This window comes from Chiloscyllium punctatum, chromosome 3 (assembly GCF_047496795.1).
Source record: "Chiloscyllium punctatum isolate Juve2018m chromosome 3, sChiPun1.3, whole genome shotgun sequence".
Lineage (NCBI taxonomy): Eukaryota > Metazoa > Chordata > Chondrichthyes > Orectolobiformes > Hemiscylliidae > Chiloscyllium > Chiloscyllium punctatum.
Window position 1 is genome coordinate 14,574,143 of NC_092741.1, and position 23,454 is coordinate 14,597,596.

The 23,454-nt window shown below is 42.7% G+C and overlaps 2 protein-coding genes across 2 annotated transcripts in view; both read left to right on the forward strand.

Moving 5' to 3' along the window:
- The window catches only part of LOC140453953 (dynein axonemal heavy chain 8-like), a 1,210,036-nt gene that overhangs the window by 58,306 nt on the left and 1,128,276 nt on the right, over positions 1-23,454 (forward strand). Inside the window, exon 7 of the mRNA XM_072548830.1 lies at positions 20,117-20,306. Coding sequence (XP_072404931.1) covers positions 20,117-20,306 — 190 coding nt within the window. The remainder of the gene's footprint in view (positions 1-20,116; positions 20,307-23,454) is intronic.
- On the forward strand, positions 230-10,448 carry LOC140453639 (tubulin beta chain-like). The gene is given in 2 exon segments (XM_072548506.1): positions 230-273; positions 9,812-10,448. Coding segments are annotated over 2 exon segments (543 nt in total). The 3' UTR covers positions 10,311-10,448.

The window sequence follows — 23,454 nt, forward strand, 5'->3', positions numbered from 1 at the left end:
AGTTAACTTTGGAAGATATCCAATCTTTTCAAATTTGTTAACCTCATACACTATGTCAACCGTATAAGGTAATTGGAGGGCTTTATAGCGAGTATGACACCCAGAAATGTTAATATATACTGAGAGCCAAATTTGGATACAGGACCTAGAGCTAACATGGTACCACTGTGCACTGTAAAAGACATGCACTCCAACAGTCGGCATCTATGGCACCGTCTCACAGCATATAATGGATCATCGATTACATGCAGTGGCACAGTTGCACTATAATAGGTAAGCGCAAGTTCAGGAGCCAAGCTTCTTAGAATTTTCTATCAGGTAGGTACCAATCATTCAGCAATGTCAGCACTATCAGTTGGTACTGATCTCAGTAAATTAACCATTCATGAGAACAGATCTCGTGAAATGAAATCAAATAGTCAATGATCCCCAATGATTGCACCCAGTCTGCTACGACACAGTCAGCACTTTTAGACATCATACATTACTGCAGTTCAAGGATAATACAATGCTATTCATTGATTCTTCAAGGAAATTCTGAGTCGTCTGGCAATTTTAAAAGTAGCTGAGCTGGATGACATGTTTCATAGAATCTCTTTAGTGTGGGAGCAAGCCATTTGACCACTGAGTCCATCTCAACCCTTGGAAGAGCATTCCATCCAGACCCACCCCATAATCCAGCATTTCTCATGGCTAATCCACTTAGCCTGTACACCCCTGGACACCATGGGCAATTTAGCATGACCATTCCATTTAACCTGCACACCTTTGGATAGAGAAAGGAAACTGGAGTATCTGGAGAAAACCAACGCAGACACAGGGAGAATATGCAAACTCCACCACAGTTGCCCAAGGCTAGAATCAAACCAAGGACCCTGGCACTATGAGGCAACAGTGCTAGCCATTGAGCTACCATGCCACCTGTATGCTAGGTTGCTGAGGGTGGCAAAGGGGGAAAATAGCATTGCAAAAGTTTGCATTTTTTCTCTGGCCACAGAGAGGTTGCAGAGGACAGGACGACACTCAACGTGGTGCCATTACCAAAGAAGGGAGCAAGGGATAATCAGGAAATTACAGGCCAGTGAATCTAACCTCAGTGGTGGAGAAATTATTGGAAGCAATTCTCAGGGATGTAATTAATCTGAATCTGGAGAGGCAGTAATTAATCAAGAAGGGACGGCTGGAAAATGGTAAGTCTTGTAGAGAAAGGGTTTGCCCACTCAGTGACATAAGAGGAAAGATATGTATGGAGTCAGAGAAAATAGATGAGATGCTTAACAAGTACTTTGCATCGGTATTCACTGAGTAGAGGGACACAATGGATGTTGAGGTTAAGGATGGATGTTTGATTACTCTAGTTCAAGACAGCATAATTAGGGAGAAGGTGTTGGGTATTCTAAAAGGCACTAATGTGGACAAGTCCCCATGTTGGGGTAGGATCTATCCCAGGTTATTGAGGGAAGCGAGAGAGCACATAACAGATACCTTTGCAGCATCCTTGAACACTGCTGAGCCCCTTGCTGAGATATTTGTATCATTGATAGTCAACGGTAAGGTGCCGGAAGACTGGAAGTTGGCTAACATAGTGCCAGTGTTTAAGTAAGGTGCTAAGGAAAAGCCAGGGAGCTATTGACCAGTGAGCCTGACATCGGTGGTGGGCAAGTTATTGGAAGGAATCTTGACGGATGGGATTTGCTTGTATTTGGAATGGCAAGGACTGATTAGGGATAGTCAACATAGTTTTGTCCATGGGAAATAATTTCTCACTAATTTGATTGAGGTCTTTGAAGAAGTAACGAAGAGGATTGATAAGGATAGAGCAGTGGACATGATCTGTATGGAGTTCAATGATACGTTCGAAAAGGTTCCTCATGGTAGATTGTTTTACAAGATTAGATCACATGGAACATAGGGTGAACTCGCCATTTGGATACAGAACTGTTTCAAAGGTAGAAAACAGAGGGTGGTGATGAAAGATTGCCTGGAGGCCTATGGCCAGTTGTGTGCCAGAAGGATTAGTGCTAGGTCCACTGCCTTTCATCATTTATATAAATGATTTGGATGTGAACATAGGAGTTATAGGTAGTAAGTTTGCAGATGACACCAAAATTGGAGGTGTAGTGGAGAGCTAAGAAGGTTACCTTAAAGTAGAACAGAATCTTGATCAGATGGGCCAATGGGTTGAGGAGTAGCAGATGGAGCTTAATTTAGATAATTGGGAGTGTAGCTGAACAAAGTCGCCTTGGAGTGCAGGTTCATAGTTCCTTGAAAGTGGAGTTGCCCAAGTAGATAGGGTAGTGAAGAAGCGTTTGCAATGCTTTCCTTTATTGGTCAGAGCACCGATTAAAGGAGTTGGGAGGTCATGTTGCAGTTGTACAGGATATTGATTAGGCCACATTGACATATTGTGTGAAATTCTGGTCTCCAAGGATGTTGTCAAACTTGAAAGTGCTCAGAAAAGATTTAAAAGGATGTTGCCGGAGTTGGAAGGTTTGAGCTACAGGGAGAGACTGAATAGGCTGGGCCTGTTTCCGTGAAGCGTCCGAGGCTGAGGGGTGACGTTTATAGAGGTTTATAAAAATCATGAGGGGCGTGGATTGAGTAAATAAACAAGGACCTTCCCCTGGGGTGGGGGTCCAGAACTAGAGGGCATAGGTTTAAGGTGAGAGGGGAAAACTTTAAAAGGGACTAGAGGGGCAGCCTTTTCATGCAAAGGGTACTGCGTGTATGGAATCAGCTGCCGGATGAAGTGATGGAGGCAAGTACAACTACAACATTTAAATGGTATCTGCATAGGTTCTTGAATAGGAAGGGTTTAGACAGATATGGACCAAGTACTGGTGTTATGAAGTTGAAGGTGTGTACTGTACCTTTACGAGAGAGTGAAAGCTGTTTTGCACTGAGAGTTTGTGAGCATCTGTCATGTGAGTGATTAACAGTCTCAGAATGTACTGGAAAATTGTAAATATGTAACATTTGGCTGTAAACTAGATACCTCAGTTATTTTGACCACCATTTGAATCCAACCATTCAGTTTAATTTATGCCTCAGGATACTGAAACCGAATCAAGTTTGAATATTGTTTTTGACAACATTGAACCAATGAGAAGATCCAATATTTGGGGTATAAAGAAGCAGGCATTTTGAGAGTTAACCAGGGAGTGCGACCAATGCCATCGTCAGAGTAACTGCGAGCAAACCACTATCTGTCAAAAGTACTTTTTTCAGATGAAACTTCTTTTCAGCAAAAGATTGAAGACGACTCAAGGCAATTTACAGCCAGAGGAAGGAGGACACTGGAAACACCTGCTGTTGTCTGGTTTGAAAATTAAGCTGATGTAATTTTAATACTGGTGGTTATTGGAACGTTATATTGTTATAGAGTTGGAGGCGGATAAAAATCCTTCAACAGAAAGGAGGCTTCGGGTTTAAATAGTTGTTGTTTAATGTATACTTCTGGCATTAAAGAATAAATTGATTTTGTTTTCTTTTTAAGTAATGGAAGTTGGGAGTTCTCTGTCATTCATACTTTAACAGATTACGAGGCAAGGTGAGCTTCTGTGGATGTTTGGTTTGATTAGCAGAGGATTTCATTGTCGTGTTGTAACATTGGAAAATGGGACGAGGTTAGATTAGGATATCTGGTCGGCATGGACAAGTTGGGCCGAAGGGTCTGTTTCCATGATGTACATCACTATAACTCTGTGACTTCATACCTGTCAGCATGATTTTATTAAGTGGAGATCATGCCTGACCACATGATTGAATTTTTCAAAGTGGTGACTAGTTGTGTGGACGAGGGCATTGTATTGATGTACTTACTTGGACTTCAAGGCTCTTGAGATGGTCCAGCAGGCTAAGAACCCATGAGGTCCAATGAAATTTGGCAAACTGAATCCACAGTTGGCTGAAAAGCAGGAAGCAGAGTAATGTCTTTCTGCGTGTTTTTCCAACTGTACGTCTATGTTCAGGGGAGTCCCATAGGGTTCATGTTGGTGTCTTTGCTGTTTGTGGTTTATATGTGAATGATTTAGACTTGAATATGGGAGGGTTCGAACATAGAAAAATACAGCACAGAACAGGCCCTTTGGCCCACTATGTTGTGCCGAGGTTTAATCCTAAAGTGAAATATAGTAACTTAACCAACAAACCCCTCAACTCACTGCTATCCATGTGCATAAGACCATAAGACCATAAGACATAGGAGTGGAAGTAAGGCCATTCGGCCCATCGAGTCCACTCCGCCATTCAATCATGGCTGATGCGCATTTCAGCTCCACTTGCCAGCGTTCTCCCCGTAGCCCTTAATTCCTCTAGACAACAAGAACCTATCAATCTCGGCCTTGAAGACATTTAGCGTCCCGGCTTCCACTGCACTCCGTGGCAATGAATTCCACAGGCCCACCACTCTCTGGCTGAAGAAATGTCTCCGCATTTCCGTTCTGAAATGACCCCCTCTAATTCTAAGGCTGTGTCCACGGGTCCTAGTCTCCTCGCCTAACAGAAACAATTTTCTAGCATCCACCTTTTCAAAGCCATGTATTATTTTGTACGTCTCTATTAGATCTCCCCTTAATCTTCTAAACTCCAACGAATACAACCCCAGTATCCTCAGCCGTTCCTCATATGCTAGACCTGTCATTCCAGGGATCATCCGTGTGAATCTCCGCTGGACACGTTCCAGTGCCAGTATGTCCTTCCTGAGGTGTGGGGACCAAAACTGGACACAGTACTCCAAATGGGGCCTAACCAGAGCTTTATAAAGTCTTAGTAGTACATCTCTGCTTTTATATTCCAACCCTCTTGAGATAAGAGACAACATTGCATTCGCTTTCTTAATCACAGACTCAACCTGCATGTTTACCTTTAGAGAATCCTCGACTAGCACTCCCAGATCCCTTTGTGCTTTGGCTTTATTAAGTTTCTCACCATTTAGAAAGTAGTCCATTCCTATATTCTTTTTGCCAAAGTGCAAGACCTCGCACTTGCTCACGTTAAATTCCATCAGCCATTTCCTGGACCACTCTCCCAACCTGTCCAGATCCTTCTGTAGCCTCCCCACTTCCTCAGTACTACCTGCCTGTCTACCTAACTTTGTATCATCGGCAAACTTCGCTAGAATGCCCCCGGTTCCCTCATCCAAATCATTAATATATAATGCGAACAGCTGTGGCCCCAGCACCGAACCCTGCGGGACACCGCTCGTCACCGGCTGCCATTCTGAAAAAGAACCTTTTATCCCAACTCTCTGCCTTCTGTTAGATAGCCAATCCTCAATCCATCCCAGCAGCTCACCTCGAACACCATGGGCCCTCACCTTGCTCAGCAGTCTCCCGTGTGGCACCTTATCAAAGGCCTTTTGAAAGTCCAGATAGACCACATCCACTGGGTTCCCCTGGTCTAACCTACTTGTTACCTCTTCAAATGTCCACCATGTCCAGCAGTCGCTTAAATGACGCCAATGACTCTGCTTCTACCACCACAATTGGCAACACTCCCATGCATTCACTACTCTCTGCGTATAGAACCTACCTCTGACGTCTCCTTTATACCTTCTTCCTAATATCTTCAAACTATGACTCCTCGTACCAGTCAAACCTGCCCTGGGGAAAAGTCTCTGGCTGTTGACTCAATCTATTCCACTCATTATCTTGTATACCTCGATCAGGTCTCCTCTCATCCTCCTTCTCTCCAGAGAGAAAAGTCCGAGCTTATTCAACCTTTCTTAAGGCAAACCCTCCAGTCCAGGCAGGATCCTGGTAAAACTTCCTTGCACCCTCTCCAAAGCCTTTGTATCTTTCCTATTGTAGGGCAACCAGAACTGGACTCAATATTCCAAGTGTGGTCTCACCAGGGACTTGTAGAGCTGTAGCAAAACCTCGCGGCTCTTAAACTCGATCCCCCTGTTAATGAAAGTCAAAACACCATATGCTTTCTTAACAACCCTATCCACTTGGGTGGCAACTTTGAGGGATCTATGTACTTGCACACCAAGATCCCTCTGTTTCTCCACACTGCCAAGAAACCTGTCTTTAATCCTATATTCAGCATTTGCTTTCGACCTTCCAAAATGCATCACTTCGCATTTATCCAGGTTGAACTCCATCTGCCATTTCTCAGCCCAGCTCTGCATCATGTCTATGTTGCGCTGCAGCCTGCAGTATTCCTCTGCACTATCAATGACACCTCAAACCTTTGTGTCATCTGCAAATTTACTAACCCACCTCTCCGTCCAAGTCATTTATAAAAACTACAAAGAGCAGAGGCCCAAGAACAGAGCCTCAACACTGACCTCCAGGCAGAATACTTTCCATCTCCAACCACTCTCTGCCTTCTGTCAGCCAGCCAAATCTGAATCCAGATAGCCAAATCTCCCTGTAACCCATACTTCCTGACTTTATGAATGAGCCTACCATGGGCAACCTTCTCAAATGCTTTGCTGAAGTCCATATACACCACATCTACTGCTTGACCTTCGTCGACCTGTCTGAAAGAACTCAATAAGATTTATGAAGCATGACCTGCCCCTCACAAAGCAATGCTGACTGCCTTTAATCACAAATTGTTATAAATGCTATCCCTCAGAATTCTTTCCAAAACTTTGCTGACCACAGACGGAAGACTGACTGGTCTGTAATTGCCAGGGATTTCCCTATTACCCTTCTTGAAAAGAGGGACAACATTTGCCTCCTTCCGGTCCTCCGGTATGACTCCTGTGGAGAGTGAGGAGGCAAATATCCTCGCCAGCAGCCTAGCAACCTCCTTTCTCGCTTCCCAGAGCAGCCTAGGATAAATCTGGTCTGGCCCTGGAGACTTATCAATCTTAATATTTTCCAAACTTTCCAACACATCAACTTCATCAATCTTGATCTGTATCCCAGCTCCTCATGGTTTTCATTTACAGCAAGTTCCCTTTCCTTGGTGAAAACTGAAGCAAAAAACTCATTTAGGGCTTCCCCTACCTGCATAGACTCCATGCACAAGTTCCTTCTGCTATTCCTGATCGGCCCTACCTTCTCCCTGATCATTTTCTTATTCTTCACGTATGAGTAAAATGATTTTGGGTTCTCCCTAATCCTTCTTGCTAAGCCTTTTTTGTGCCATCTCCTGGCTTTCCTCAGTCCATTTCTGAGCTCCTTTCTAGCAAGCTTGTAATCTTCTAAAGCTGTGCTACATTCTTGCTGCCTCCACCTTCTGTAAGCTGCCTACTTCCTTTTGACGAAAAATTCCTCTGTTCTCATCATCCATGGTTCCTTAATCATACCTGTCTCAGAGGAATAAATTCGTGCATCACTCGCAACAACTGCTCCTTAAATAGTCTCCACATGTCTGCTGTGCCCTTTCTGTGGAACAATTGCTCCCAGTCTGTACATCCAACTCCTGTTTGATAGCGTCATAATTTCCTTTTCCCCAATTAAATATCTTCCCTCGGTAACTGCTCTAAGGCTATGGTAAATATGAGGCAGTTGTGATCACTGTCACCAAAGTGCTCTCCCACCGTGAGATCTGACACCTGTCCTGGCTCGTTGCTGAGCACCAAATCCAAAATGGCCACTCCCCTTGTCGGTCTGTCTACATACTGAGTAAGGAAACCCTCCTGAACACACCTGACAAAAACCGCTCCATCCAAACCATCTGCACTTAGGAGGTTCCAGTCGATATTGGGAAAGTTGAAATCACCCATAACAACAACCCTGCTACTTGTGCATTTTTCTAGAATCTGCCCGCCTATGAGTTCTTCAATCTCTCTACTGCTATTAGGTGGTCTGTAGAAAGCCCCAAATATGGTGGCTGTTCCCTTGCTGTTCCTAACTTCCACCCATACTGATTCAGTAGACAAACCTTCCTCAACAATCTTCGTTTCTGTAGCTGTGATCCAGTCTCTGATTAGCAGTGCTACATCCCCTCCTCTTTTTTTCCACCCCTCCTGTTCTTTTTAAATGCTCTAGACCCTGGAACATCAAGCAACCATTCCTGCCCCTGTGAAACCCACGTTGCCATTATGGCCACAATGTTGTAGCCCCAAGTACGGATCCATGCTCTAAGTTCGTCACTCCTATTTCGGACATTCCTTGCATTAAAGCAGACACGCTTAAACTGATTGCTTTATTTCATTACGTGAGAAACCTTCCTGATAAATTCAATATATCCTGTCACTGCCCCATCTGCAACTGACCCCCTCTCAGACATGTGGCTCTAATTCCCAACCCCCTGCCAAACTAGTTTAAACCCTTCTGAATCACATGAGCAAATCTCCCATCCAGGACATTTGTGCCCCTCCAGTTCAGGTGCAACCATCCTTCATGTACAGGTCCCATCTTCCCCAGAAGGTATCCCAATGGTCTAGGTATCTGAAGCCCTTCCTCCTGCACCAGCCTCGCAGCCACGTGTTAAGCTGCATTCGCTGACTGTTCCTCATCTCACTATCTCATGGCACCAGTAGCAAACCTGAGATCACTACTCTAATCGTCCTGCTCTTCAGCTTCCAACTTAACTCTCTGTAGTCACTTTTCACGTCCTCAATTCCTTTCCTGGATGTATCATTGGTGCCAGTATGTACCATGATTTCTGGCTGCTTCCCCTCCCCCTTCAGAATCTTGTAAACCCAATCGACGACATCCCGGAACCTGGTACCAGGGAGGCAACATACTTCCAGGAGTCCTATTCCTGTCCACAAAATCTCCTGTCAATCGTCTAACTGTTGAGTCCCCTACAACTAGCGCTTTTCTATTTTCCCCATTTCCCTTCTGAGCCACAGTGTCAGGCTCAGTGCCAGAGACCTGACAACTATGGCTTTCCCCTGGCAGGCTGTCCCCTCCATCAGCAACCAAAACAGTATACTTATTGTTCCCTTTCCTTGATCAGTCCATTTGCAGAAGATACAAAAATTGATGGTGGTCAAGCGTAAATGGGATAGTGTTGGATTATAAGTGGATACAGACAGGCTGGTCAAATGGGCTGGTCGTGGCAAATGGAATTCATACTGGATAAATGTGAGCTAATGCTTTCAGGCAGGACAAACAAGGCAAGAGAATACATGATAAACCATAAGACCATGGGAAGTACCCTTCAGAGGGATGTTAATGTTCCTGTGTTTTTGACTCTAAAGGGATCAGGACACTTTGATATGTGTTAAGGTTGTATATTTCTCTTTAATAACAGATGCAGAGTTTAAGAGCAGAGAGAGGTTATGCTGGAACTTACTTAGCAAGCCACAATTAGAATATTCCATGTATTTCTGCTTATTCACTTGTGGGTCATCAATGTCATTGGCTGGCTCACATTTATCACCTGTCCCTCGTCCCTGAGAATATGGTAATTAGCTGCCTTCCATGTGCTGTGCTGAAGATAGATTCACAATGCCATTGGGTACAGCATTCCAAAATTTTGACCCAGTGACCTTGAAGGAACAGTGATATATTTCCAAGAATGGTAACTGGTTTAGAGAGAAAGTTTCATATAGTGGTGTTCTTATGTATTTTCTGCCCTTGCCCTTTTAGTTGGAAGTGGTCATGGACTTGGAACGTGCTCTCTAAGGATCTTTGGTGAATTTCTGTGGTGCATTTTGTAGATAGTATGTATTGCTGTGGATGTTTGTGGATATGGTGCGGACATTGACTGTTTTGCCATGGTTGGTGTCAAGCTGTTGGAGCTGCACTCCCCATAAATAGGGATTTTTCTGTCACACTCCAGACTTGTGTCTTGTACATGATGGGCAGGTTTTGGGGAACCAGGAGGTGGGTTACTTGTTGCTTTTGTAGCTACTGTATTTATATGGTGAGTCTAGTTGAGTTTCTGTTCAATGGTAAAGGACCCTGACAGTACCTGAGCTTAGCAAACAAATGTTTGATGCCAAGAACATGATGGCAGCCTGTGATCCTCGACACGGCCGCTACCTGACCGTTGCTGCTGTTTTCTGGGGTCGCATGTCCATGAATGAGGTGAATGAACAGGCGTTGAACATCCAGAACAAAAACAGTCCTTATTTTGTGGAGTGGATCCCCAACAATGTCAAGACAGCTGTCTGTGACATCCCACCCCGAGGCCTCAGAATGGCAGCCACCTTCATTGGCAACACGACGGCCATCCAGGAGCTGTTCAAGCGCATTGGTGAGCAGTTTTCTGCTATGTTCCGGAGGAAGACCTTCTTGCATTGGTACACCGGTGAGGGCATGGATTAGGTGGAATTTACAGAGGCTGAGGCTGACATGCTGGATCTGATAGCTGAGTACCAGTACTATCAGGAAGTTCAAGTGAATGAGGGGGCTCAGTATTATGTAGATGAAGTTGATGATGATGAAGAATCCTGAACACCATTATTTTGAGCTCTTGATTCTTTACAGGTCTCTCCAAATAGGTCCTCCCTCTCCTGCACTGTTCACACAATCTCATCTTGATAGTGAATGGACCAATTAAAATCATCTGACAGTATTTGGAGTATTGACTGGTTGAAGAGTTAAAACAATGTGTGCAGTTGAAGTATATTAACTGTGCAGCCAGGAGAACCCCTGTGATCCATGTTGGCCAGCTATCCTGGCAAGTGGGACTAGATTTGGTTAGGATATCTGGTCGGCATGGACGAGTTAGACCGAAGGGTCTCTTTCCATGCTGTACATCTCTATAACTCTATAACTCTATATTGACAGTGGGAGATTCAGTGGTGGTAATGCCATTGAATGTCAACATATGGTAATTAGATTGTCTCATATTGCAGATAGCTACTTCCTGGCATCCAGATCTTGTTTAATGTGAACATGTACTGCTTCTGGAATCCAAATTATAGGAGGAATGTGATTTCACTGGAGATAGTACAGTGGAGATTTACCAGTTATGAAACATGTTGTTTTTGTTCAAGCAAAGGAGATTGAGAGGGTATATGATTGAGATGTATAAAGTTATGAAGGGCATAGAAAGATCGAGGTGCTGCATTTTGGGAAAGCAAATCAAAACAGGACTTATACTGTTAATGGTAAGGTCCTAGGGAGTGCTGAACAAAGAGACCTTGGAGTGCAGGTTCGTAGCTCCTTGAAAGTGGAGTCGCAGGTAGATAGGATAGTGAATAAGGTATTTGGTATGCTTTTCTTTATTGGTCAGTGTATTGGGTACAGGAGTTGGGAGGTCATGTTGCGACTGTACAGGATATTGGTTAGGCTACTGTTGGAATATTGCGTGCAATTCTGGTCTCCTTCCTATCGAAAAGATGTTGTGAAACTTGAAAGGGTTCAGAAAAGATCTACAAGGATGTTGCCAGGGTTGTAGGATTTGAGCTACAGGGAGAGGCTGAACAGGCTGGGGCTGTTTTCCCTTGCGTTGGATGCTGAGGGGGTGACCTTATAGAGGTTTACAAAATTATGAGGGGCATGGATAGGATAAATAGACAAAGTCTTTTCCCTGCGGATGGGGATGTCCAGAACTAGAGGGCATAAGTTTAGGGTGAGAGGGGAAAAATATAAAATAGACCTATGGGGCAACTTTTTCACACAAGAGGGTGGTATGTGTATGGAATGAGCTGCCAGAGGAAGAGGTGGAGGCTGGTACAACTGCAACATTTAAGAGGCATTTGGATAGGTATATGAATAGGAAGGGTTTGGAGAGATATGGGCTAGGTGCTGGCTGGTGGGACTAGATTGGGTTGGGATATCTGATCGGCATGGATGGGTTGGACCTAAGGGTTTGTTTCCATGCTGTACATCTCTGTGACTTTATGACTCTATTAAATATGACGAAAGCTTTCTCTTGATGGAAGACTTCAGTGATGAGGGGGCTTACATTTACTGCAAGGGGCAGAAAGTTTAGAAGAGATCTGAGGAAATACCTTTCACCCAGAGGGTAGTGGGAATCTGAAACCCACTATCTGTAAGGTTGGTAAATGCATAAATCCACAAAACATTTTAATTGTATTTAGATGTGTACTTGTGATGCCAAGTGTTGGAAAATAGGATTAGAATACAGTATTGAAGTTCTTTTTTGACTGGTGTGGGCTTTATGGTGTGGACAAAGGGCCTTTTCCTGTGCTGCCGATCTCTATGACTGAACAAGTGCAACATGTAAACACTCAGGTAAAGTTTCGAGCAAAACTAAGTGAAATTAGATGAGATTACTTGCAGTGTGGAAACGTCGGCCCAACAAAGTCCACACTGACCCTCCGAAGAGCAATCCACTCAAAACCATTCCCTTACATTTACCTCTTCACCTAATACTACGGGCAATTTAGCATGGCCAATTCACCTAAACTGCACATTTTTGGATTGTGAGAGGAAACCTGAGCACCCGAAGGAAACCCATGCAGACACGGGGAGAATGTGCCAAATCCACACAGAGAGTCGCTTGAGGTGGGCATTGAACCCAGGTCTCTGGCGCTGTGAGGCAGCAGTGCTAACCGCTGTGCCACCTTGCTGCCCTATTTCAAGCGGAAAAAAATGGTACCATTCAAAAGTCAACCACCACCAATTAGTGTAGATCTATTCTAAATATTAAAGGAAAATGACAGCAATGTAAACCAAGATGCATTGTGCCTCAACCTTTCACTTAAAAAGCAGATGAATTAAATCCTAAGTTTTCAGGAGCCAGTTTCTCATCTAAGCTCATGGCTATTGGTCCCTCTCTCTATCTTTCAGAAGAATCGCAAGCACTCACATTACATTGCTATTAGGTTGCCACACAGGTTGTAACTGGAAGGAAGAATGAAGAGAAATTAGTATCAGTGAAAAAATGGTGTTGGGGAATCTAACAGGGTTAAAGGCAGATAAATTACTACAGCCTGATAACCTTCATCCCATTGCATTCAAGGAAGCAGCCCTAGAAATAGTAGATGCGTTAGTGGTCATCTTTCAAAATTTAAAATTGATTTTGAAACAGTTCCTTTGGATTGAAGGATATGTAATGAAAGTATATGAATCTATACAAAACAAATTTGCTGGATTTGTTTGGGAATATAATGAGTCAAGTTGATAGAGTCATAGAGATGTAAAGCACGGAAGCATGTAACGATGCTGCTCCTTTAACAAGGTTATGCTGTCCTTTTTTTCAGAGAGGTTGTAAAAGCAGCGATTCCAAAAGGTCTGACTTGGATGGGTTTTAGGGCCAATTTGATTGTAGCTAACAGATACTGCCTCAGGTAAAAAGGCTTTCAAGTTTAAAAAAACCTGTACAATGAAAGGGGAGCGGCCAGTTCTCTAGCTCAGCTTTTCTGTCATTTGGTTTGGTTAACAAGCAATTGCATTGTGAAGCTGCTGGATCCAAAGAAGCAGGTCCATGCTGATCTCTCTGACATCTGTCCTGTGGATTGCTGTGTTTAATTTTACCTTTTGTGCCAAGGGCAGTTTATGGGGATTGTTGCAAGTATTTCGAACAGCATCATCAAATTGAGATTATTTGTGGTGTTTTGGACAGGTAAAGTTATTCAGTATTCTGTTTTCTTTTGTTTGTGTTTCTTTCAGTAATCATAGAATCCCCACAATGTGGAAACAGGCCATTTGGCCCACAAATCCCCATCAACCCTCCGAAGAGCAACCCATCGACACACACTACCCTATACCACTACTCCATACTTCCCCTGACTAATGCACCTAATCTACACATTCCTGCACACTATGGGCAATTTAGCATGGCCAATTCGCCTAACCTGCACACTGTTGGACTATGAGAGGAAACCGGAGCACCCAGAGGAAACCCACGCAGACATGAGGAGAATGTTCAAACTCCATACAAACGGTCAGCTGAGGCTGGAATCAAGCCCAGGTCCCTGGTGCTGTGAGTCAGCAATGCTAACCACTGAGCTTCCGTTCCATAAATAAATTCTGTTTTGTTTAAAACTAAGTGGTTTGACCAGCTGCATCACTCCTGGAACATCCACTGTATACCTGCTTAAAACAACTAGCAAAGTTAGGGTTTTGGCTACTTTCTTGAGAATTTTTGAGGGGGGTCTGGCCTTGTCCATTACAAACAGACCCTTTGGTCCAACCCGTCCATGCTGACCAGATATCCTAAATTAATTTAGTCCCATTTGCCAGCACTTGGCCCGTATCCCTCTGAACCCTTCCTGTTCATATACCTATCCGGATGTCTTTTAAATATTGTAATTGCACCAGCTTCCACCACTTCCTCTGGTAGCCCATTCTATACATGCATCACCGTTTGTGTGAAAAAGTTGCCTCTTAGGCCGCTTTTAAATCTTTCCCCTCTCATCCTAAACCTATGGCCTCAAGTTCTGGACTCCCGGACCCCAGGGAAAAGACTTTATCTATTTATCCTATCCATGCCCCTCATGATTTTGTAAACCTCAATAATGTCACCCCTCAGCCTCTGACGCTCCAGGGAAAATAGTCAGTTCAGCCTCTGCATATAGTTCAAATCCTCCAACCCTGGCAACACCCTTGTAAATCTTTTCTGAACCCTTTCAAGTTTCAAGTTTCCTTCCTATGGGAGGGAGATCAGAATTGCACACAATTTTCCAAATGTGGCCTAACCAATGTCCTGTACAGTCGCAACATGACCTCCCAACTCCTATACGTTATACTCTCATCAACAAAAGAAAGCATACAAACACCTTCTTCACTATCCTATCTACTCCACTTTCAATTAACTCCAAGGTGATTTTGTTCAGCAACACTTCCCAAGATCTTACAATTAAGTGTGTCGGTGCTGCTCTGATTTGCTTTTCCAAAATGCAGAACCTCACATTTATCTAAATTAAACTCCATCTGCCATGTCTCGGCCCATTGGCCCATCTGATCTAGATCCCATTGTACTCTGAGGTAACTTCTTAGCTGCCCACTACACCTCCAATTTTGGTGCCATCTGCGAATTTACTAACTATACCTCCTTTGTTCACATCCAAATCATTCATATAAATGATGAGTGGCACAGCACTGATCCTTGTGGCACACCACTGGGCACAGGCGACCTGTCTGAAAAGTCACCCTCCTTAAGGGGCAGTCAGAGAATTTTGTTTCACTTGGATTTTCAGAAGGCTTTTGATAAGGTCCCACATAAAATATTAGAATGTAGAATTAAAGTACTTGGGAGTGGAGGTTCTGCACTGGAATGGATTGAGGGCTCATTGGTAGGTGGGAAATAAAGGCCTTTTTCAAGTGGCAGGCAATGAGAATGGACTATAGCAGAGATCAATGATTTGACCCCACACAAATGTATTTAATGATTCAGATGAGGAAAATACATGACATAGCTCCAGGTTTTCAGATAACAAAATTCTGGGTAGGATTATATGCAGCAAGGAGGGTGCAGAGATGATCAATGCAATTGTAAAAGTTAAGTATGTGGGCAAGTGCATGGCGGATCCAGTTTAATGCAGATAAATGTGAGGTTATCTCCTACAGTAAGAAAAACAGACAGGCAGATTATCTGAATGGCAATAAATGGGGAATGGGGAATGCAATGAGACCAAGTATCCTTGTGCACCAGTTGATAAAAGTAAGGATCTAGATGCAGCATACGATAAAGAACACAAGCGTTATATTGGCCGTTGTAGCAAGATGATTCAAGTACTGGAACAGGGCTGTCTTGCTGTAACTGTGCAGAGTATTCAATGGTTAAACCATGCCTGGAGTATGAGTGCAGTCTTGGTCTCCTTATCTGAGAAATTATGTTCTGCCTATTAAGTAGTGCAATGAAAATTTGCAAGGCTGATTTCAGGTATGTGGGACTGATGTAAGGGAAGAGACTGGATTGGTTTCAGACTGCATTCTGTGGAGTTTCGAAGAATAAGGTGAGATCCCACACAAATCTATAAAATTCTAATATCTATATTGGCTAGATGCAGGAAGGATATCCTTGCTAGTGGGGTGTCCAGAAACTGGAGTCTTTTAGGACATAGATGAGAATTCTCTACAGGAAATGTTTGAAGCCAAAACTTTAAAGACTTGTTAAAAATCACACAACACTAGGTTATAGTCCAACAGGTTTATTTGGAAGCATTAGCTTTCGGAGCGCTGCTCCTTCTTCATCTGTTGAATGAACAGTGCTTTGAAAGCTAGTGCTTCCAAATAAATCTGTTGGACTATAACCTGGTGTTGTGTTACTTTTCTTTGTTTACCCCAGTCCAACACTGGCTCCTCAACAATAAAGACATAGATATAGCTCTTTGCACTAAAGAAATCAAAAGACGTGTGAGAAGGCTGGAACAGGGCACTTAGTTAGATGATCAGCCATGATTATAATGAATAGTGGTGCAGGCTTGAACGGTTGAATGGCCTACTCCTGCTCCTATATGTTTTTATTTGTGTGGCACTATTTCTAATGGTTATTATTTGGCTTATCAGTAAGTTGAGACCTATTCAAACAGCCCATGGATAGGGTGCTTGAAAATGTAGCTGGCTGTGAATGCATAGCTGGGACAATATTATGCTTGTGTGTCAATAAAACCACAAGATACAGAGCAGAATTAGGCCATTTGGCTCATGAAGTCTACACCAATATTCAATCATGTTTTTTTTGATTAGATTAGATTACTTACAGTGTGGAAACAGGCCCTTCAGCCCAACAAGTCCACACCAATCCGCCGAAGACCCATTCCCCAACACCTAACACTATGGGTAATTTAACATGGCCAATTCACCTAACCTGCACATTTTTGGATTTTGGGAGGAAACCGGAGCACCTGGAAGAAACCCATGCAGACGCTGGGAGAGTGTGCAAACTCCACACAGAGTCACCTGAGGCAGGAATTGAACCCGGGTCTCTGGCACTGTGAAGCAGCAGTGCTAACCACTGTGCCACCGTGCCGCCTATGCCGCCGTTTTGATGTTTTTCAACTCCATTCTCCTGCCTATTTCCTATAATCCTTGATTTCCTTATTAACCAAGAACCTAATAAGACTATAAGATAAAATTTTAATCAAATATCACGATCTATCATGATGGGATTTGAACCCATATGACTAGTTCAGAGACATTACCACTGCACCACCACACTCCTCAGACAGAAGCAGAGCATCACCAATGCTCCTCAGACAGTGCCTTCTAAACCCACTTCCACTACCACCTAGAAGGATAAAGGCAGTAGATAAATGGGAAAATCATAGTCTGCAAGTTCCTCTCTAAGACACTAACTATGCGAACTTGGAGATGTATCGTTAGTGCTGCAACGTGAAAGAGTCAACATCCTGGAACTCACTCCTGAATATATTGTGGGTTTACCTATAGCATACAGACTGCAGCGATTTCTAGATCATTTATGTATATCTCAAACAACAGTGGCCCCAATACTGACCCCTGTGGAACACCACTGGTCACCTTTCTCCGTTTCGAGAAACTCCCTTACAAGTACTACTCTCTGTCTCCTGTTACTCTACCAGTTCTTTATCCACCTAGCTAGACCACCCTGCACACCATGTGACTTCACTTTCTCCATTAGTCTACAATGGGGAACCTTTTCAAATGCCTTACTAAAGTCCATGTATTTAAATTTTAAATACCCTAATATTCAGGAGATGCTGGAATCAATCAGCAAGTTCAACATCATTATTGGAGAGGTGCTTTTGTTGTTTTAGACCAGTAACAGAGGACAGTTATTGACAATACTTGGGGCCTGTGGTGAATTGGATAATGTGCCTGACTACAGATCAGGAGCTTGTAGATTCTGCTCCTACCTGGTTTGAATTCAATTTGCAGTTTTTGGGTGCACAGTGACTCAGTGGTTAGCACTGCTGCTTCACAGCGTTGGGGTCCTGGGTTCAATTTCAGCCTTCGGTGAATGTCTGTGTGGAGTTTTCACATGTCTGCGTGAGTTTCGTCCAGGTGCTCTGGTTTCCTCCCACAGTCCAAAGTTGTGCAGGTTAGGTGGATTGGCCATGCTAAATTACCCATAGTGTCCAGGGATGTGTAGGCTAGGTGGCTTGGCCATGGGAAAATGCACTATTACCCCGATAGGATAGGGGTCTGGGTGGGATGCTCTTCAGAGGGGCAGTGTAGACTTGATGGACCAAATGGTCTGCTTCCATACTGCAAGAATTCTATGATTCTATTCTATGACTTTTTGAAAAGGGTTTTGAGCCTGGGATGATGGGTGAACACTTGAACAATGGAAATGCATTGGATTCTGATAGTAATGAATTACACAAGAGGTGGGGATTGGACAACAGTGGGATTGTAATTTGTAGCTGAGTTAGGCATGTTAGCACAATGCTTCCTTGGAAAGTTGCAGTTGACTTCTCTTATTTTAATGGTCTGGAATTTCTGCTTTGAGGAAGTAATCTGTCCAAATGAAGGCACCAAAATGTGAGCAAATTAGAAGGCCTTCCTTTACTGGGATATCGGTTCACTTCTGCACTTGGTTTAGGCACTCTAGCTGTGACCCCCTATGCACTTGTTGCCCACTCATTTCTTATGCTCTTTCATACCCTCTGTGGCTTCTCATACCTGCTAATGACTGCTTGTTCGTCATGCTCCTCCATTTTCCTGAAATCGTGGCATATCACACCATGCTGTCTCCATGCCAGCTTTTCACCCATGCTGAGTCAGATTCTTGCTCCCAAACCCCTTGTATCCCACTATGACAATCACCCAGTAACCACTGCAGACAGGATGCATAAATCTTTCCTTAATAACATTGGAAAGTATTGGAATTGCTCAGAAACTATCAGTATAAAGAAATAGTTGTTTAACATTCATTTAAGAATATCCTAATCTTGTAAACAGATTTATCAACAAACACTGCCAGACTAATCTTATTTTTTGGGGGGTATGCAGTTAAGGTAAGCATTCCTAATGAAATTCAGTGTTCATAACTGTGTCAGCAATGTCTCTAGACCTGAAAACATTAAGTGCATCAATTTTTCTTGAATGGTTATGTGACCTGAAAATGTGTTGCTGGAAAAGCACAGCAGGTCAGGCAACACCAAGGAGCAGGAGAATTGACGTTTCGGGCATGAGCCTTTCTTCGGGCTCATGCCCAAAACGTCAATTCCCCTGCTCCTTGGATGCTGCCTGACCTGCTGTGCTTTTCCAGCAACACATTTTCAGCTCTGATCTCCAGCATCTGCAGTCCTCACTTTCTCCTTGTTATGTGACCTGTCAATCAGAGAACCCGACACCTGTTATATGGCTGAACTAATGGCTGAAGCATCTATCAGTGAACAAATCCAAACATATAGTACAATTGTAACTGCAATTAAGTTAGTTTGGAACCTCAGTTTAAGTTAATGGGTAAATCAGTCTATTGTCTCTGAGGAGCTTTCCTCATTCACAATGTGATAGATTTAATGTTAATTTTTCTTTTCTAAACAAAGCCCCTCTCATCTGTCAATGCATTAGAAATATACTTATCTGCATTCTATTATGAAATTTGAAGTTAGCAACATCTTTTAACTTGAGGTGTCAAAGAGTGTCTACCTGCAATATAGGCTTTCTCCTTTCTTCGCTGTATCCCTGAACTGTCACATGCTTTATTCCCCTCAGAAAGTATGAAATCAGTCATGCACCAAGAAAGTTACATTCACGTTATTTAAAAAATACCACAAAAGGGGAATGTAGAGTTATCTCTTTCCTCATACAGGAATGGCAAAATCCAGTCAGTATTGGGTTTGACACTGGTGTTATGGCAATATTTCTCTTCTCGAGAAAAGGTCTAGTTGTTACTCTTGATTAAAATAGGTTTGGCCTAGTCTGTCTGACTTTATGTGGATGCTCTTCAACAACTGAATTGGTCACTGGGCTTCCTTTCCCTCAATACACCTAATGTGTATCTTCATTGTAAAAGAAAATCTTTTTTGCTATAGTGTATATTCATTTTGATCATTTAAATACTTTAAATCCTGTACCAACTTGGTTGCTTATGCCTTGAATTGATGAATTTCGAGCACTGGTGCTCCTACGGCCCATGATTCATCATAATCATTTAAATTATGTGACTTTGCATCAACAGAGATGGAAGTCCACTTCATATTTTGATGTAATCAAAGTAGCATTAATGAAATTTTAGATGCTTTGATTTAAAAAATTCTAAATACTCCATAAAGTAGTTAATTATTAATTTCTTCTGTGTTAAAGAAGCACCAGAAACAGGGGAATGTGATATCTAGTAAAATACTTAACTTTTTTAGCAGTTTTAGAAGTAGTTGTGTTTGACTAATAATACTAATCCATATACCTATTCGCAGGAAGCATTCTTTGGTGTCATGGATTGCAGTGATGGAATACTTTCTGGTGCTGCAACTATGCTGGAAAATATTTTCTTACCAGCCATTTCTGCAACTGGAAACTGGGGTGGACTTAATCAGGACGTAAATAGGGAAAGAGAGAAGAAAGCTTTTAAAGATATTATTCGCAGATACATCACTTTCTTAAATGGTAAGATGTTTGAACAGCTAGTTGGTCTATGGATTGCAGCTTATAATATGTACTTACACAATGGTGATGTAATAGGATTAAAATCAGCAAAGCAGATATTACCCTGTGGTTCTTGTGGCTGAAAAGTCACATAATATAATTGTAGACTAAAAGGAGGAAAGTTAAATTACATGGATTTGAGATCCAAAGGCATTTGGGTGACCTAATGCATGAATTGCAAAAGGCTAGCACGCAGATGTTAGGAAGTAGTTAGAAAAGCTAATAGAGGGTGTGACCTTATAAAGGTTTATAAAATCATGAGGGGCATGGATAAGGTAAATACAAAACTCTTTTCCCCAGGGTAGGGGAGTTCAAAATAGAGGGCGTAATTTTACAGTGAGATGAAAATTATTTAAAAGGGACCTGAAGGACAACTGGATGTTGGCTAACATGGTGCCACTGTTTAAGGGTGGTAAGGACAAGCCAGGGAACTATAGACCAGTGAGCCTGACCTCGGTGGTTGGCAAGTTGTTGGAGGGAATCCTGAGGGACAGGATGTACATGTATTTGGAAAGGCAAGGACTGATTCGGGATAGTCAACATGGCTTTGTGCGTGGGAAATCATGTCTCACAAACTTGATTGAGTTTTTTGATGAAGTAACAAAGAAGATTGATGAGGGCAGAGCAGTAGATGTGATCTATATGGACTTCAGTAAGGCATTCGACAAGGTTCCCCTTGGGAGACTGATTAGCAAGGTTAGATCTCATGGAATACAGGGAGAACTAGCCATTTGGATGCAGAACTGGCTCAAAGGTAGAAGACAGAGGGTGGTGGTGGAGGGTTGTTTTTCAGACTGGAGGCCTGTGACCAGTGGAGTGCCACAAGGATTGTTGCTGGGCCCTCTACTTTTTGACATTTACATAAATGATTTGGATGTGAGCATAAGAGGTACAGTTAGTAAGTTTGCAGATTAGACCAAAATCTGAGGTGTAGTGGACATCAAAGAGGGTTACCTCAGATTACAACAGGATCTTGACCAGATGGGCCAATGGGCTGAGAAGTGGCAGATGGAGTTTAATTCAGATAAATGCGAGGTTCTGCATTTTGGGAAAGCAAATCTTAGCAGGATTTATGCACTTAATCGTAAGGTCCTAGGGAGTGTTGCTGAACAAAAAGACCTTGGAGTGCAGGTTCATAGCTCCTTGAAAGTGGAGTCGCAGGTAGATAGGATATTGAAAAAGGTGTTTGATATGCTTTCTTTTATTGGTCAGAGTATTGAGTATAGGAGTTGGAAGGTCATGTTGCGGCTTTACTGGACTTTGGTTAGGCCACTGTTGGAATATTGCATGCAATTCTGGTCTCCTTCCTATTGGAAAGATGTTGTGAAACTTGAAAGGGTTCAGAAAAGATTTACAAGGATGTTGCCAGGGTTGTAGGATCTGAGCTACAGGGAGAGGCTGAACAGGCTGGGGCTGTTTTCCCTGGAGGGTCGGAGGCTGAGGGGTGACCTTATAGAGGTTTACAAAATTATGAGGGGCATAGATAGGATAAATAGGCCAAGTCTTTTCCCTGGGGTTGGGGAGTCCAGAACTAGAAAGCATAGGTTTAGGGTGAGAGGGGAAAGATATAAAAGAGACCTAAGGGGCAACGTTTTCACGCAGAGGGTGGTACGTATATGGAATGAGCTGCCAGAGGATGTGGTGGAAGCTGGTACAATTATAACATTTAAGAGGCATTTGGATAGGTATATGAATAGGAAGGGTTTGGAGGGATATAGGCCAGGTGCTGGCAGGTGGGACTAGATTGGGTTGGGATATCTGGTCGGCATGGACAGGATGGACCGAAGTGTCTGTTTCCATGCTGTACATCTCTATGATTCTATGACAACATTTTCATAAGAGGGCAGTTCGTATGTGGAATGAACTGCCAGAGGGAGTGTCAGATGCAGGTATGATTACAACATTTAAAAGACATTTGTACAGGCACATGAATGGAAAGCTTTAGAGGGATAATAGCCAAACACAGGCAAATGGGACTAGTTTAGTTTGGGAAACCTGATCAGCGTGGATGAGTTGGACTTCAGTGTCCATTTCCATGCTGTATGATTCTATGACTATATGAAAAGAGTTGAATGCAAAGGTGAGGAATTATACTTTAGTTATACAGGGTACTGGTTACCACACCATAATACTGTGAGTAGCATTGGTCTGCTTATTTAAGGTAGGATGTAAATGTGTTGGAATAAGTTCAGAGAGGGTTTACCAAACCAAAACCTAGAATGGTTCGACAAGGCTAGGCATGTTTCTACTGGAATTTAAAAGAGTAAAAGGCGAGTTCACTTAAACATAAATGATCCTGAGGATCTTGACAGGTTGAATGTGGAAAGGATATTTTATCTTTAAAACATTTTAAAAGTTTTATTGTCATGTGTTTTTTACAGTAAGAATGCAATAAAATACAGTGAAAAGCTTTTAGTTGTCACCACAATTCAGCACCATTTTTAATAATTTTAAGAATAAGGAGAAAGAAGGACCGAAAGTTTGAAGAGAGTCCATCAGTCCTGAACCAGCTCATCACTATCGGCGATATCAACGACAAGGATATTTGTTCTTGTGAGAGAGTCTAGACCTAGGGGTCACTATTTAAAAATAAGGGTCGCTAATTTAAGGCAAGGATGGGGAAAAAATAAATCCTTTCAGAGGGTAATGAACCCTTGGAAATCCTCAATAGGCAGTTGAAGTTGAGTCTTTGAATATATTTAAAGCAAAACGTGAGTAGATTCTTAGTAAACAAGGGGTTGAAAGGTTATTGGGTACGTTAGACTTTCAATCAGATCAGTTATGATCTCCATAGGAAATGAAGCTTGATGGACAAAATGCTTTAATCCTGCTCTCAATTCGTGTGTTTGCATGTTTGTGTGTTATGGTCTGTCTCCAAACACTTTCACCGCTTAAACGTATCAGATTAAAAGGTCTCTGATTTTAGTGTGACTGAGAGGATCTTCCTTCTCCCAAACTGTGTAATGTGTCCTGGAGGTATAATATACCAGATTCTGACAGCTACCTTGTTGCTGTTCATAGAATGCTGCTTCTATAATAACATCATCCACAACTATGATAGTTGGAAACAATGGATTGTAGTGGCTCAGGCCATCTGTGAATATCAGTA